Source organism: Electrophorus electricus, chromosome 11 (assembly GCF_013358815.1).
Source record: "Electrophorus electricus isolate fEleEle1 chromosome 11, fEleEle1.pri, whole genome shotgun sequence".
Lineage (NCBI taxonomy): Eukaryota > Metazoa > Chordata > Actinopteri > Gymnotiformes > Gymnotidae > Electrophorus > Electrophorus electricus.
Window position 1 is genome coordinate 21,913,115 of NC_049545.1, and position 18,516 is coordinate 21,931,630.

General features: G+C 43.6%; 1 protein-coding gene across 1 annotated transcript; it reads left to right on the forward strand.

Annotated features, from left to right (window-relative positions):
* The first annotated feature begins 28 nt into the window (after positions 1 to 28).
* On the forward strand, positions 29 to 17,654 carry maco1b (macoilin 1b). The gene is made up of 11 exons (XM_027029210.2): positions 29 to 536; positions 5,945 to 6,086; positions 6,287 to 6,413; positions 8,140 to 8,263; positions 9,084 to 9,262; positions 9,513 to 10,116; positions 12,298 to 12,456; positions 13,447 to 13,629; positions 14,411 to 14,531; positions 14,696 to 14,870; positions 15,304 to 17,654. Exons 1-11 carry the CDS (start codon positions 457 to 459, stop codon positions 15,504 to 15,506), a joined length of 2,097 nt encoding a protein of 698 aa, XP_026885011.2. The 5' UTR covers positions 29 to 456; the 3' UTR covers positions 15,507 to 17,654.
* Positions 17,655 to 18,516: the final 862 nt, after the last annotated feature.

The window sequence follows — 18,516 nt, forward strand, 5'->3', positions numbered from 1 at the left end:
CCATTGGGCACTTAAACCCTACCTGAAATGTCCACAAAGGAAAAGATTGGACGGGTGAAACGCGACGATCATACGGTTGTCCGTACGTTGTCAGTCGCAGTAGATGTCGTTTTCTTTTGGAGCCGTGACAAACCAAGGCAAATGGCTACAGCTCGACTATGTCGCTGGGTATCTTTCAGTGTTACAGCTTAACGGAAAACGGTCGGTGGTGATTGGTCTGGGCGCGTGTCTGACAGCCTTGTCTGGGTAAACTGTCGAGAGAAAGAGGAGGGTCTTTCACGGAGCCTTTTATTTATTTCTTTGTTTCCAGTGTGAGGGGAAAAAAATAATAACAACAGCTAGCTAGCTAAGCTAGCTGTATTCGTTGCGGAACTTCAATGTGGCTCCGTTCGACTGCGACAGAAAGCTGGACCATATTGCGATAGGCGTTAGAAATCCAAAGCGAAGGGAAGGAGGATGAAGCGGCGCAATGCGGACTGCAGCAAGCTCCGACGGCCGTTAAAACGGAACCGGATCACCGAGGGCATATACGGCAGGTAGGGCACGCTTACACACCGAGGGCATATACGGCTGGTAAGGCACGGTCGCACACCGAGGGCATGTACGGCTGGTAGGCTGTGGTCAATCTCGGCTAGCAACGTAGCCTGAGCTTGACAGGCTCGTTAGGTTAGCGCTATCATTTCTGCGATACTGGGAATGCCTTCCGCGTTGGGCAGACACACAGGTGTTGGGTGTACCTTTATAGCTAGTACTGTAGATATAATACTAGATAGGTAAGACACCCAGCTCAGGGTTACACTTGTTTTGCTCGCCTGTTAGCAACCTTAGTTGATCTGGGTTAGCATCAGTGATTTCTGGCTAACGCTAAATCAGCTAAGCTAGAGCCCTTTAGCCACGGTAGTCTGCTTAGCTAACGCTGGCTAGCGTAGATAACTTTAATTAAGTTAGCGTATTGTAGCTAGATGTAGGCCTTGAACCTTACATCATACGACGTGCACAAATCACACTGACTTAAACGTCCATGGTGTCTAGGTAACTAACTGCTGTAATTTGACCTGTGCACATTTATATCTGTAGGTTAGGTCAGCTAGGCTAGCTAGCGCGAATATAGGATAGCAACATGAGCCACAACTGACCTGCTGTGACAGTGCAAACAGCTATCAAGCCTTTCTAGCAATGTTCACTATATGGCTAAAGCGCAACATTATTAAAATTAAAAAGTATTTTGGCTGGTCATTGTAGAACGTCGTAGAAAGATACTGCTGGTCCACACGGAAAGTAACAAGCATAACTGCAGTGGATTTGCAAACTGATTTGTGAGCTTGGGAAGTTTGCTTGTCATTCTGAATGTTTTCTTCAGACACCAGTTATTGCCAACCACCAGAAAACAACTTGTCTAAAGTTTATTATCTATTTTTTGGTTGAACCAGGCACACCACAGCCTTGCTTCCATGGTCTTATTTCACATTAACTATTTCCAAATGAAACACCCTGCAATGCAACTTTCCTTTCATATGCATGTATAATTACATGTGTAATTACATATTGTAGCTATATATTGTAATGATCAGTTTGTTAGCCACCTTTTGACATGTTCATCTCTACACAGTTTAGGGCCAGAGGACCACTGTTGACTGGTTACTATTTGGATCGTGGGCTATTCTAGGGCAGTGGTAGCTCAGTGGTTAAGGTACTTGACTTGTTGGAAGGTTGCTGGTTCAAGCCCCACAACTACCAAGTTGCCACTGTTGGACCCCTGAGCAAGACCCTTAATTGCTCAAGTTGTACTCAGTCAAAAAAAATGTTTTTTTGGATAAAAAGAATCAGCTAAATGCCGTAAATGTATTCTCAAACCAGACGTGACACGGTATTGATATGGTAGTGGGTGTTGGGTCATGAGCCATTCTCAACACAGCAGTAACATGGTAGTGGCAATGGTATGAGTGTATCAGATACATTCTCAAAAATCTGTTCCACTCTGAACAAGGTTTCATAATACCCTCTTTGTAAGAAAAGTAGTGTCTTGTACCTGGGTAATATTTGAGAAGTGGTCTTGAAGATGGACAGGTACTTTGTGCAAAGTACAGCCAGAAGGCCATCATTAGAAACTGGCTTAGGTCTGAGCACTCCAAACAAACTCAGTGGTTTGATACTGTTCAAGAGAGATTTCACATGGTAAAAATCTTCTGGCAAAAATGGATGGCTTTTATGAATAATTAACTCTTTTAAAGACTTCATAAAGGCACCTATAGACATGGTCACCATTTATTTTAGGACTGTCCCCTAAGTGAAGTGTTTGATATACTTTAACATTGTACTGAATTTGTAACTCCTGCAAGCTACTGTTACTGTTCTAGATACTGCTGTACCACTGGTTTTCTATGTCTTAAAAAATGCACAATTTTTTGTAAAGGTACGTCAACGTGTATACAATTACTTCCTGAACTGAATGTCAAACCACCTTAAATCTTCTTGAAAAATGTATTGAACTACACAATACTTAATTATTATTATATGATATGCTCAACTCCTTCTCAATGTAGTTAAAGGTCTGTTAGGAAATAAAACACAGAATAAGATTTTTGAAGCAATACCTGGTGAAGTGCCAAATCTAATCTGTATCTGAAGTTTCTGGGTTGACATTTATATTCTTATGTTTGATTTAGTGGGATTTGTTTTTGCTCTCCATAGCAGTGCCATTAACAGTAGGATTATCTGGAATGCACAGTACATGTAAATATGTCATCAGTCCGGATCTGCAACTCGCTGATTGTTGGCAAGTCATAGCGCACCTGTGGATGTTGGCACATTCACTCAGTGTGGTGGTGGTGGTGGTGTTGGTGGTGTTGTTTAAAAAAAAAAAAGTTCTAAGATCCATGCTGTGTGTGTGTTTGTGTTTTGTGTAAATCCCCACTGGCCTTTCCTTCAAGCTCCGGTCCTCTACCAGAGGCCTGGGAGCCTGAGATCCTGTGTAGTATCTTGGCTGTTCCTAGGACAGCACTCTTCTGGACCGATATCTTGGATGTTGTTCTTGGTATCTGTTGGAGCCATTCTCCCAGTTTGGGGATTACAGCCCCTAGTGCTCCAATTACCATGGGAACCACAGTTGCCTTCACTCCCACCCCCCACTCCCCATCTTTTCTAGCTCTTCCTTTAGCCATTGGTATTTCTCGAGCTTCTCATGTTTCTTTTTCCTGATGTTGCTATCACTTGGATTGCCACATCTATAACTATGGCCCTCTTCTGCTGTTTGTCCACCACTATTATGTTTGGTTGGTTAGCCATTACCATCTTGTCTGTCTATATTTGGAAGTCCCACAGGATCATAGCATGGTCAACTTCCACCACCTTTGGGGGCATATCCCATTTAGACCTTGGAACCTCCAGACTGTACTCAGCACAGATGTTTTTGTACACTATGCCAGCCACTTGGTTATGGTGTTCCATGTACACCCTGCCTGTTAGCATTTGCACCCTGCTGTTATGTACTGGGTTGTCTCAGGGGCATCTTTGCACAGCCTGCATCTGGGGTCCTGCCTGGTATGGTAGATCCCAGCCTCCACTGATTTAGTATTGAAAGCTTGTTCCTGTGCTGCCATGATTTGTACCTCTTTCAATTTTGTGTGTCTTTCAATCCAGCCTTTTCCAGCCATTTGTAATATTTCTCCATATCAGCCACTTCCACTACCGGTGGTACATACTATGTAGGGGTTTTCCCTCCCATGATGGTCCCTGGTTGTCCTCATTTCCATCCTCCAGGGGTTTCTGCTATCTGATGTACTCACTAAGCAGTTTGTGACTTGGGGCCATTATCTTGGTGTATTCCTGGTTCTTGGTTGTTTCATCCTGGCTCTGATACTCATTAGTCCATGGCCCCCCCTCCTGCATAATGTACATTCTCAGAGTGCTTGATTTGGATTGAAATCCTCCATGCATTGTGAGGAGTTTTCTTGTCTTGATGTCAGTTGTTTCTATCTCCTTCTTAGGCCAGCTTTTTATGCCAGTGGGGTACCTGATGACTGGGCACAGGTGTTGATAGCTCGGATCTTGTTTTTCCCATTCAGGTGACTTTGCAGGTATATTTGGTTGTAGCTCCTTTCCTTGTGGCCTCTTCATGATTCCCATTTGCCTGTGAGATTCCAAGGTACTTGTAGCTGCACTCAGAATTTGTTACATTACCCTTTGGTAGTGTGATCCCCTCTGTTGTAACCACCTTCCCTCTCCTTGTAACCATATGACCGCACTTATCCAATCCGAATGATATTCCTGTGCTGTTGCTGTATATCCAGGTGATTAGTGGATTAGTTAGTTGATGTCTCATTCAATTCTGCCATATAGCTTGATGTTATCCATGTAGACGAGGTGGCTGATAGTTGCTCCATTCTGCAGCTGATATTCGTAGCCACTCTTTGTGATCTCACTGTCAGGGTTCAGGCCAGTGCAGAACAGCAGTGCGGACAGGGCATATCCTTAGTAAATCTCGCACTTGATGGTGGCTCGTGCTATTGGCTTGATGTTGACCTCTAAGATTGTTTTCCACAGCCCCACTGAGTTCTTGATGAAGGCTTTTTGAGTCTTGTTTATGTTATACAGCCTCAAGCATTCCAGGACCCATGTCTGGGCCACTGAAACATAGCTGTTTTTGTAATCAATCCAGGCAATGTTTTATCCACCAGTAGCTGGTGCACTGGCTCCTCTGGTGTTCTTACAAATGCCCTTCTGGGCCTTGCTGATGTATTGAGCCGTGTGCCTGTTTATCTTGGCCACAATGATGCCTGACAGGAGTTTCCACAGAGGCAGGTTTTCAGCCGGTAGTTGGAGGGAATTGCCCCTTTCTGGGGGTCTTTCAGGATCAGCACAAAATACTTCTGGGTGTCTTTTGTGCTTCCAGGTGCTCATGGAGAGCAGTCAGCTTCTTCAGCCAGTAGGCATGGACCATGTCAGGGCCTCGAGCTTTTCTTGGACGTCTACTAGTGTGATGGTTACTGGATCCTGTTCAGGGAGATTACTGTGGTCTTCTCAGGTTCTCTAATCGCTGGGCATTGTTGTTGTGATGCCTCCTTCTCCCATATGCCTTTACAGTATTGTTCAGTCTACAGCTTTGGTGGATCTGTTCTTATGCTGTTACCCTGCCACTGAAAGTACACTTTGGATGGCTCATGGGAAAACATCCTGTTTATTCTTGAGGCTTCTACTTGTCGCATGTATCTTTTTTTTTTTTTTCTTTTTTTTTTGTGTGTGTGTGTGTGTGTGTGTGGCCTTCTTTTATAATTTACTAAGCAGTTTACTAATGCAGTTCTACTTGTTTGTATGTGCTAATGAATTAAAATCCAGGTTGATGTAAATGTGTGCTGTGTGAAAACATGCCCGACATGCTCTTTAAGGAGCTTAGTCTTCATGCTTAAAGCCCTTTGTCTGTTAAATAGGGAAGAAATTGTGCATAAATCCTGAGTTAATTACACTGAAGGACTGTTTGGGAACTTGGTTCTTCTATTTTCGATGGAGAGCCTTGTCATGTGCTTGCTACGTTGGTCGGTCTGTCTGTCTGTCTTTTTTGAGATCTGTTGGATGAAAAGGGCACACTACTCAATTACTCATGAACATGTTATCTGATTCCTAGATTCTCTGCAAAAATATTACACCATATACATATATGAAACCAACACATCATATGTTCTTTTTAGACAGTATTTCCTATAAAATGAATCATATTTGTACAGTGTCTTTATTCCTACCAGTATGAGGGCATGCAGAATGAGTGAGGGATCCTCATAGAGAGATGTAGTGTGGTAAGCCACTTCCTTATGCTTGCTTTTAAAAGTTCAGCCCTGCACATCAGTGCTTGATCCCTCTAAATTAAATGGCGGAATAACTGAAAAACTGAAAAACTTCTTAAACCACTTGCATCTATTATCTTTCCCTCTCCTCTCTCTCTCTCTCTCAGTACCTTCCTGTACCTGAAGTTCCTGGTAGTGTGGGCCCTGGTGCTGCTTGCAGACTTTGTGCTGGAGTTCAGGTTTGAGTACCTGTGGCCATTCTGGCTCTTTATCCGGAGTGTGTACGACTCCTTCAGATACCAGGGCCTGGTGAGCCACTCCGCTTGTCTTGCACAGTTAATACTGTATGATGCTGCTCAGAGAAAAAGCTGTGAAATATTGTTTCTCCTTGCTGAAATTGATGTTGTATTTAAATGATATTGAAATGGATTTTAAGACTGATAAACAGCTCAATGATGTCCTCTCCCTCCCCTTCTCTCTCTCTCTCACTCTCGCTCTTGCTCTCTCAGGCTTTCTCAGTGTTCTTTGTATGTGTGGCGTTTACATCAGACATCATTTGCCTGCTCTTCATCCCGGTGCAGTGGTTGTTTTTTGCTGCTAGCACCTACGTTTGGGTGCAGTATGTCTGGCACACAGGTAAGGCCAGTACCCCTTTGCCGCACAGGTTAGGCCTGCACACCTGGAACCCTGCCTTCAAATCCTTTATTTTCTTGCAAATTTTGCCACACAATTTTAATTTTCGTGCAAAAACTGTCTGCATTGAATATAAGACTTGAGGATATCATAGGCTTAAGGTTTTTCCACTGTGTTTTTTGAGTTTTGATCTAAAAGTGCATAATTTAATCATGTGATCACAAGAAACAGTGTTACATTACATCAGATTAAGTTGATCCAAGCAGATTTTGCTGTATGTGTTGCATTGTTGTGCATGCATTTGAGCACCTGTGAATGCTGGTATCTCTCTGATTTTTTTAAATTTTTGTTCCACACCACCTTCTTCCTCAGTGGTTTTGTCAAAATGTGACTTTTGAGCATTCTGCTGATCTGCTTGTCTTTCATCATCCAATGATATGGCAGGGGAAAAAAAAAAAGGTTTTTTGTATATTAATGAAGTATTGTAACATACCCCAGCTGTGTATTGTAACCGTATTAATGAAGTATTGTAAGAATCAAGACAAACATTTGTCAGATAATCTTTTAATGTTGTCTTCGGTTTGCATCTCACTTTCAAAGATTTTATCCAAAACAGAGACAAAGCCTTTGAACTTTGAGTGGAAACACCCTGGATGACCTCTCTTCTCCCTAGTGTTTTAGAACATCAGGTGTGAGGGCTGAAATTCCTGACTGGCTTTAGGGCAGGTCTAAACCACCTTCCACAGTGCCGCACTTTTGAAGTTCTTTGGTAGCACTTACATGATGGGCATTTTGGACTTGGTTAAAAAGGTTTATGCTAGGCATTTTTATCACTCAGTAAGGTACATTGATCATGGAAACCATGCGTGTTTTTGACACTATAATAATACTGTCCTAATCCAGGACCCATCCTGGGTATTTCCTCACTGAACACACACAAATCACAGCAGACAGGCCTGGTTATTTCTGCATGTGTGACAAACAGTATTTGATCTCCTTTTGTCCACACCTGGGCTGTGTCTCAAATGACTCACTCAGTGCATGTTCCTCTGTGGCTCACTGACAGTTGAGTATGGTATGTGAGTGAGTGTTCATCTGTATTTATCTTTATTGCAAGTAAACAGCTGTCATTCAGTCACTGAACTCAGACTGTAATCTACAGGTTTTTCTCAGCTAAAACTTCATTCTGGTAGTCAGCATTTCATTTAAAATCTTAAGAATTAAATTCTGTTTTATCCAGACTGAGAGCTGTTTTATGACTATCCTCTCAGCCCATCTGGTCAGAGTGGTCTACTTTTTAACAAATTTCTCAGTTTTCCTTCATTGTTGGAGTGCGTTGTGTGTTCCTCTGCACAGCTGGGGTATGTACTGTTTTAGGGTCTATAGGAAATACTGAGACTGGAGCTCTAGAAGGAAGGCTTCTTCTCCACCTTTGGAAACTCCTCCTCCTCATTTGAATAGACCCTGGGCAGTAAGAACAGTGTGGGTGAACTTGTAAGGTGACATAAGTCAGTGCGTCCAGGGCTGTGGCCAATGCAGGGGCATGATTCCAACATCCAGAAATAAATCATGAACTGAAACTGCAGCAGGTCACTTTTATTGGTCGATGCCATTGCTTTTAGTGCAGGTGTCTAGCAGCATAACCTGTGTCCATGTGAGAGCAGTGTGTTCTCATCACTGTTGTCAACTGTATTATATTAACCACTCCCCCTCTCCCTCTCCCTTACAGAAAGAGGGGTCTGCCTCCCCACTGTGTCGCTATGGATACTCTTTGTTTATATAGAGGCAGCTATAAGATTCAAAGATCTGAAAGACTTCCATGTGGATCTCTGTCGTCCATTCGCAGCACACTGGTGAGAGAAATCAGGCGTGACCTTTAGACTGACCTGGGCAGCTCTGTTCATTCAGCGTGTAGTTTAACACTAACTGTACAGTGCATTCTGGCGTTCTCATCCTAATGTGTCACCCTCCTAACACAAATGTGATTCACACTTGGTGTGGAATTTGAGGTGGAGCTTCAGTTGGCCACCATGTTGGATAATAAGCCCTTGAAACCAATCCATTATCCCCCCCCCCCCACTGCCTAAATAGTATCAGTGCAAATGACTTTGTGCTTCTGGGAAATGAAGACTTTCTAAATGGTGGTTTTCCAGCTCAGAGGATCTGGATTTACTAGGTTCACTGAATTAGTCTGTTGGATTGTTTCAGGGTCATCACTGTGTTGAAGTGACAATAACTCTCACACTTCCTCACTCCACAGAGCTTTTCTTCTTCCTGCTTGTTAAGCTCTTCGAGCAGGAAACGTATACTAGACAACCCTTGAGAAATTTGTGTTTTGATGTGTGAGATTTTAAATCAGTACAGCAGGAAAGTGGAAGAGTCCCTAAAGTTAGTGTGTGTGTGTGTGTGTGTGTGTGTGTGTGTGTGTGTGTGTTAAAATGCACATACACACATAAACACAGTTATAGAGAATTTGCACACTCATGATGAGATTGCATTGAACCTTTCCCAAATATTCCTATGGCATTTCAGCTTTGTGTGTAGATCTAACCATATAGCCCTTACTCTTAACTGGACAGACCACTGCAAACTGTACAGGTACTAGAAGTCTTTTCACTGCTGGATGAACCATTAGAGATATTGTGTAATGTGTCAATGCATCTGTGTGTCTAGTATTGGCTACCCTGTGGTGACCCTGGGCTTTGGCTTCAAGAGTTACGTGAGCTATAAGATGCGTCTGCGGAAGCAGAAGGAGGTGCAGAAGGAGAATGAATTCTACATGCAGCTGCTGCAGCAGGCGCTACCTCCAGAACAACAGATGCTGCAGAAACAGGAGAGAGAAGCAGAGGGGGGTAAGTGGAGCCAAGGGATGGTGAGGGAGGGGGGTAAAGGGGTGAGTGGTGGGAAAGGGAGGTGGTGCATGGGCCAATATTTAGGACTTGGCAAATAATTAAAAAAAAGAATTTTGTGACTATTAATATAGTCTCATATGATTTGGATATTGTAGGGGTGAAGTATGATCTAACTGTATAATTGAATTGTAGAATGCCAGAGGGAGTCTTCTGTGATTCTATGTCTCCATGTTCGATTTGACTCTCCTAGCTGCTGCAGCCAAAGGCGTCCACGACACCGACTCTCCTCCTGTAGCTCAGAACGGCTCAGCTGGCGGCAGGAAACCCACTCCGAGTCCGTTACCAGAGCTGGAATACCGGGAGAAGGAGCGTGCGAAGGCAGAGAGCAGGGAGTCCAAGAAGCAGCTCAACCAGAACCAGAACCAGAACCATCACAGCGTCAGCAGCGTCCTGTCTGTGGCGGACTGCCGGACCCAGGAGCTGGAATACATGGAGAACCACGTGGGTGGGGAAAGACTGAGCAGCTCCAAGCTGCTGGGCAGCACTGAGAACCTGCTCCTTAAAGAGGACAACTCTTCATCATCATGCTCCTCCTCTTCGTCTAACTCCTCCAAAAATTATAAAAACCATGCCACCGGAGGGGGTGTGGCCGGGGGGAACTCGTCACCCCGTGGACATGGAACAGCCAATGGCAGCGTTCCCTCATCCACGGTGACGCCCTCGTCATCCTCTTCCTCAGGGAAAGGGGAGAAGAAACAGAAATGTGGGGGAGGGAAAGGGGCAGGGTCACACCGGGATCCAGTGGACAACTGCATCCCCAATAACCAGCTCAGCAGGCCTGAGGCGCTGGTCAGGTACATATACACACCATACTGTACATATACACCCCTTTACTGGTCAGGTACATATACACACCATACTGTACATATACACCCCTTTACTGGTCAGGTACATGTACACACCATACTGTACATATACACCCCCTTACTGGTCAGGTACATGTACACACCATACTGTACATATACACCCCCTTACTGGTCAGGTACATATACACACCATACTGTACATATACACCCCTTTACTGGTCAGGTACATATACACACCATACTGTACATATACACCCCTTTACTGGTCAGGTACATGTACACACCATACTGTACATATACACCCCCTTACTGGTCAGGTACATATACACACCATACTGTACATATACACCCCTTTACTGGTCAGGTACATATACACACCATACTGTACATATACACCCCTTTACTGGTCAGGTACATATACACACCATACTGTACATATACACCCCCTTACTGGTCAGGTACATATACACACCATACTGTACATATACACACCCTTACTGGTCAGGTACATATATACACCATACTGTACATATACACCCCCTTACTGGTCAGGTACATATACACACCATACTGTACATATACACACCCTTACTGGTCAGGTACATATACACACCATACTGTACATATACACACCCTTACTGGTCAGGTACATATACACACCATACTGTACATATACACCCCCTTACTGGTCAGGTACATATACACACCATACTGTACATATACACCCCCTTACTGGTCAGGTACATGTACACACCATACTGTACATATACACCCCTTTACTGGTCAGGTACATTTACATCCCCTTACTGGTCAGGTACATATATACACCATACTGTACATATACACCTCCTACTAGTCAGGCACATATACACACCCTACTGGTCTGGCATATATGCACCCCCTACTGGTCAGGTACATGTATACACCCTACAGTACATAACTTGCATGAGACAACTTGCTGGTCAGGTACATATACACACAGCCCACCTAACAACATTTGCTGCAGTGTCCAGCTATGGGAGGCTATCTTTGATTTGATACTTTGATGTCTGAGTGCATGTCTGAGTTTTCAGAATGCCTTGTAGATGAGGGACTTGTGCTTACTGTCAAATGTTTCCCCAGTTAGTGTTTGGTAGTCCCCCTCAGACAAACAGATTTTAGTTAGTACACTTTTGCTTTGAAAAGTGCTGTGGATAGGAATTTGGGTTTTGAATTAAATTCAGCTCCCTCTCAAATTTGCGTTCCCTTTACAAAATCATGTCTTGGCGAGCATGCATTCACTGAAAAGAAATCAGCGCTGTGAAAGGAAGGGGGTCACAAATGCTTTTATGGCCGTATTTGTCAAGCCTGTCAGCATCGAACAATACAAGTATCGGCACTTAGGGTTTAAAATAGATCAGTAGTACAACTGTTGGCTATTTATTTTGATTATAAAATAATTTGTTTCCTTTCATGAAATGTCAGCTGTGTTTCTTATCTCTGCATTGTGACAAAATATAAGCACGAACATTTTCTGATTGTCATTAGGAACATAATACATTCCATTTTATTGACTAAACCAAGCAGATTATTGCAGGAATAAGTACTGAATAAATTAAGCAAAGACAGCGTGTAGAGGACACTGATCATTTCAGAGTACTTTCAAAAAGTGGTGGGAGACACATTCCCAGCATGAACCATGCTATGGGATGGTAATATGCTGAACTTTTTCCAAATTAGTTTTTTGTCTTCAGAAAATCAGTAGGCTTTTAAAGATTATATTGTGGCTGTGAATGTATATAGTTTTTAGGTTCTTTGTGAATCAGTAACCTCTGATTCTGATTTTCAGGCATTTGTTACATGGTGCCATGAGGTTTGGTTGACAAGGATATCTGCACTGTGGAAACACACATTTTTCCCTTCTTGTGTGACCACTTCAGTGTTGTTTTGCTGTTTTTGCAGTGTCATACTTTAGTAAAGTCTTTTTGCCAGGTCAGACATGTAGCTCACAGGATGGTTTTGGTTACAGGTGAAAACATGCAGTTTTCATAAGCGCTGTATGTCTGAGAGCTGATGAACCTAAATGTGTTTTAATAGGTGTGGGTGTGTGTGTGTGTGTGTGTGTTTGCATGTGCGTGCGTACACATGCATGCATGGGTGTTGGTGTGTATGTATGTGTCCTGCTGACAGGCTGGAGCAGGATGTGAAGAAGCTGAAGGCAGACCTGCAGGCAAGCCGTCAGACGGAGCAGGACCTGCGGGGCCAGCTGGGCTCTCTGGGTAACGCAGAACGCAGCGTGCGTGTGGAGCTCAGCCAACTCCGCCATGAGAATGAGCTGCTGCAGAACAAGTGAGCAACATCTGTACACCTCACACACCCCACTCACATACCCCATGCACACCCCACTCACACTTGCACACCCCACACACACACACTCTTGTACCCCACTCACACACCCAACTCACATTCACGTACACACTCACATACATTACTCACACACCCCACTCACACTCGCACACCCCAGACCTCACTCACCCACCACCGTCATACTCACGAAACCCACTCAGACTTGCCCACCCTCACACGCTCCACACACTTTCACACTCACAAATGTATTACTTGTCAGAAAATGTCATTTTTGAAGATTTTTGAAGCCATTATGTTGATTCTGGTAAAATAGTGGCTATGTGACTTTGGGAACTGTGGTACAGTCTAACCAGTCTTTACTCATGAATTATATTAATATTCCTCTCCAAATTGTCTTCTAATATAATACTGTTTTGTGTTGTAGTAAAAACACAAAATCACACCCTACTCCCACTCCCACACTTACAATACTCACACACACACACACCACACTCACACACTTCTACACATACACCACACACACACACACACACACACACACACACACACCCCACTCACACTCCTACACCTCACACACACACACACACACACACCCCACTCACACTACCATTCACACCTCAGTCACACAGCCAAAGGCATTTATATAGATTTACTTACTGTATAGTCCAGTAGAAGTAAATCACAGCAGTTTTGGCCGATGGTTGTGGCTATGGGGCGAGTGATCTGATGTAGACCAGTCACCTTGACTGGATATTACTATTACTATATTACTTTCTGTTTATACAAAGCATGCGAACCCTTGTGTGTACATGTTGCAGCTGTAATAGTAATAGCTGTAATAATGTGCACGTGTGGGTGTACATGTGTATGCATGTAAATATGTGTATGTGCGCATGTACCTTTGTGTGGGTGTGTGCTTGTGCGTGTGTGTGGGTGCACGTGTGCATGTCTGTGTGCATGTGTGTGATATAGGCTCCACAGTGCTGTGCAGGCCAAGCAGAAGGATAAGCAGACGTTGGGGCAGTTGGAGAAGCGTCTGAAGGTGGAGCAGGAGGCTCGAGCGGCAGTCGAGAGGCAGCTGGCCGAAGAGAAGAAGCGCAAGAAGCTGGAGGAGGCAACAGCTGCACGTGCCGTAGCCCTTGCAGCTGCCTCCAGGTACGCTGCCCCGCCCCGTGCCCCACTCCTAACACACCCCCTGCCCTACCCCCCCACACCAAGCCCCTTAATAAACATGCACATCACATAGTGGAAACTTTACAGGGAATTGGTATTGGCTGGTTAGCTGGTTTCTAAACAGTAGTCTATAATACCTAAATACTAAGGATGGTAGTGTGTAAAACTGTAGAGAAAGCCTAATTTTACAATGTACATGTACACCATAGATGGTGAAATAATATTTCCAAATCCCTTCCATTCTTTTTAAACAATTATTTTCTCACACAATTGTTGGTGAAGTGATGATCTTCGGCCCATTTTTGCTCCTAAAGACCTGGGTCTTTCCTGAGTGCTGCTTTTGGAAGACATCATTATTACAGTCAACTGTTGACAGCACCTGTTTTAGGCCACATCAGTTCCTACTTAGTTTAACTCATTTAGCAGCTCTAAACTGCTCCATCACAACTTTATTTTGAAATGTGTTGCTTGTCTGAATGGCAGGAGTGGATGCATATTTACAAATGATACAAAGCTGACAAGACAAAACATGAAATAGCTTCTGCTCATACTGTCTGAAGTCAAATTCAGAAATCACTGCTTTCTTTTCCATACTATTCCAGGTGTGTGTGTGTGTGTGTATGTGTATGTGTGTATGTGTGTATGTGTGTGTGTGTGTGTGTGTGTGTGTGTGTGTGTGTGTGTGTGTGTGTGTGTGTGTGTGTGTGTGTGTGTGTGTGTGTGTGTGATATTAATTTTGGTTAACCGGCATTGTGCTTTTCAGAGGTGAGTGCACAGAGTCTCTGAGGAGGAAAATCTCTGAACTGGAGACAGAGTGTAAGAAACTCACACTGGACATTAAAGTCAAAGAGGATATGATCCGGGAACTTGAACTCAAAGTCCAGGTGGGTGTTAAGTCCACAATTTCTTAAACCAGACTGAATGCACCTGCAGGAGATGTCACTGTTGACTTCACATACCTGGCCAAACCCCCCAATCACAGCTGTGCATTTCACTTGATTTTTAAGCTTCCTGTGAAAGTACCAGCATGCTGCCTTGTGCCCCACAGGAGCTGCACAAGTATAAGGAAAACGAGAAGGATACGGAGGTGTTGATGTCAGCCCTGTCAGCCATGCAGGAGAAGACGCAGCACTTGGAGAACAGCCTGAGTGCAGAGACCAGGATCAAGCTGGACCTCTTCTCAGCTCTCGGTGATGCCAAGAGACAGCTGGAGATTGCACAAGGTCCGCACGCAGTGTCCCGCTGCAGGGACCTCGTGAGACAATCACTCACACAAAATCACAAAAGCTTTAGTGTTCCCACAAATACACCTGTAAAACTGACTAATTAAAAGCTCCTGAAGCTCATCTGGAAGAGCAGGATGGTAGTGACACCTAGGTCATGGGTTAGATTTCCAAGGAGCACATATGTACTGTCATACTTATAAATATATAAGCATGTTCTGTGTTTTAAAAAAAAGGCTGCCAGATGCTATAAAATGTAAGAGAAGTGATGAGGCATGTAAGAGACTGTCATTTGTTCATAGAGCCACCTTGCTTGGCTCAGGGCTGTTAGGGGCTTGTGTGTGTCTGTGGGTATTTTGTTTAAATGGAGGGAGGAATGTTGTAAAGATTTCTCCTTGTACAGAAACCTGACATGTTCCCATGCTGTCTTCAGGTCAGATCTTGCAAAAAGACCAAGAGATAAAAGACCTGAAGCAGAAGATTGCGGAGGTGATGGCCGTCATGCCCAGTATCACTTACTCGACAGACACCAGCAGCATGAGTCCCGTCACCCCTCACTACTCCTCCAAGTTTATGGACACCAGCCCTTCCAGCCTGGACCCCAATGCATCTGTTTACCAACCTCTCAAAAAATGAATGCCCACCAGTCCAGCTCACAACTCACCATCCACCCCCACCTCTCTCTCTCTCTCTCTACCCCCCCCTTCTGGTATTTCTGAAGCTCCATATGTTTTGGGACTTTTTAGGCGTGTTCCCCTACTGCTGCTTCTCGCCTGGTCAGAAGGATGTTGTATTGTGTGACTGTAATTGTTGTAGTAAAAAAATGAATGGAAAAAAAAGAGACTTTTAAGGGACATCACCTGTCGAGTAGGATATCTGCTGATGATTTTAAGGGACATCACCGGTCGAGTAGGATATCTGCTGTTGTTTTTTTTTTTTTTCTCTTGTAAATGTTTATAAACCTCACAGTAGTTGGCGTGCAATCCCCCCCTCATTTAGTGCAACTTCAGCCTCCTCTCGTTCATCCCACAGTTATATTTGACTTTGAATCGTTAATGTTGTTTTGTTTCTTTGTTTTTTCCTTCTTAAAGGAAGGTGGGGGCAAAGTGTCCGTTGTTCAACTGGAGGTCCTACAAGCTGGAAAGCTCCATGCTACCTTAGAATTCCTGAATGTTCTGTTTAGGAAAGTGAGTTTTCTGGAAGAACGTCATCACCTAATGATTCAAATGGATTGCAGTGTTTTCACACCCTTTTCTCTAAAATGTGATGTGTATATAAAGGTTGTTTTGTTGTCCATTTTTACACATGAAAGGTGCCACCATACCAACAAATTAGAATTATTTTTTTTTTTTTTGTTAGTGGGAAATATCTAAAATGTAATTAGAAAAATACTTTTAGGTCCAGCAGCCCCAAACAGTCTTGTCTTGCAGTCATAGATAACCAGTGCCTTTAGTTGGGACCTCATCGTTGGACCTGTAGGACATTGCCCCCTGCTCAGCCCTGCCCCTTACTATGACCGTATGACTCTGCCCCGCCCCTTCATAAGACTACACACCATTGTTGGAGAACAGATCTAGATACATTGTCATAACACCACTCCCGCACTTCGTTTCCACTACAGAAACTTAACTTGATTTGCCCTTGTTTACATTTATTTATTCAGTTACATTTGCACTGTGCTTCAATGTAGATTAGAAGGGAAAAGGTAAATTTAGGTGGATATTGTGCAGTGTTCAGAGAGACCTGGAGCATGTTCGATTACTCTTGAGGTGTACTACACTGGCCAGTCAGTCTATCTGATGAGTGCTAAAATGTAGTCCAGTGCCATGTACCTAGGGCTATAATTTTGTTTATCCAGATTTTGAATGCTAGGGTAATGCCAGAAGCAGCCATCAGAATTGTTAAAGTGTATTTTTCTCTTTTGATGTCTTGGTAGCAGAGAGCTGTTTGGTGTTGCCACATGATGGCGCTGTTGTACATAGGAAAGTATTTGGATTAACGTTCTCAGTGTTGCAGAGTTCGCACCCTGCTAAGGAAACAAGTGTTAAGGAAAGAATGCCTCAGTCAGAAGCCAGCAGTTACCCTCTTCCTCAAGACCCTTCTCACAGATTTTAAACCTGTTACAGGTGCTTGCAGACCCTCCATTCAGTCCCACCTGCATGTTGACTGGCTGCTGATTAGTTTATTAGTTCGTGTTCAGTGGGGAACCTTAGAGTGTCCCACAGGTTTGTGGCATCAAGAGACGCGTGCCAGCAGATAAACACGCAGTGATGCGTGAGGACGGAAGACAGCTGGAATCCTGGAACCCCTGACCAGGAAGGGGTTCTAGAATCCTGGCAGATTGGCTGGAGAATCCACAGAAGCGATGGTGATGTAGAGGGATCCAGGGAAGGCAAGTTATGTTTTGGCTTTGGGTGTTGCGGTTTCAGTCCCATGAAAATGAATGCCTTGCTCTTTGCTGGTATTACTGCTTCAGTAGTACAGGAGTGAAATAGCTGGAGTGAGTCCTATGTGGTGTTCTAGTGTTCAGCAGTGGCTACGAGTTATACAGGTGAGTGTGTTGTTTAAATTCTGGTGTCAAGGAGTAGTTTCAGCAGACTGCAGGGTTTGTCTGTGGGAGAACTAGTGAGAAATGTAGAAAGTTAAAATGAGAAGAGGAGAAAGCACTGGTTTGTGTTCTTGGCCCTACATCACCTCTCCCTCTCCTTTCTTTACATCTAACCGTGACTGCATTCTCACTCTGTGAGGTTTTTGAGGAATAAAGTTTTTTTTTCTGGCATCTTGGAAGCTGTCTTGTCGTCATGCTCTATATGGCTGTGAAAGGGAAAGTTGTTAATGCACAAAATTACTGCATTTTATTGCACATTTAGTAGGGTATTGAAATTTGTTTCTGTGCTGATTTTTCTTTTTGAATGTTCTGGGGATTTTGTCCCGTTCCATGAAGTAGAAAACTGAATATAATTCATTTTTATAGTTTTTGTTAAATGACATCTGAAATAGAGAGGGAGGTAATCTGCTCACCACTAGGTGTTGATAGACACCACATTATCAGCAATGTGTCAGTTATGTGGCTCTGGCACTCTACTTTTCATTTCTAGTAGTACCATGTGAACAAACTGCAGTTCTGAACTGGAGTCAGTCTTTCCTATTTTGGTATGAGAATTATCAAAAGTTTCAATAAATGTATAATTTTACCAAGTAAAATAGGGAACAGGTTGGTGCCAGTCGGTGCTTCTGTGACACTGTAAATTGCAACAATCAGCTATGCCAGAGCCGCATGGTCTGGAAGAACTCAAAATGGCTGGCTTCAAGACATCTGATTGGTGTTGGTGTGAATGAACGCTATTCTGTTATTTCTGTAAAAATGCATTACAAAGCACATACAGCAAAAGCAGCTCTCTGATAGCTCATAGACCAGTCTTCCTCAGCCTGGTTGGAAGGCAGAAATAAGAGTACTTGCTAAGAATCTAGAGCTCAGTTCTATTGGCTATGCATGAAAGGTTATTAACTGAATAAATGACCAGTCTGTTTTCAATCCTGATATTTTAATATCTACTGCACATGAATAACCTATTTAACCTGGTATACAAGCAAGGACAGACTTCTTATGTTGCTTAGCTACACTCTCACTACAGTGTGCACTAGG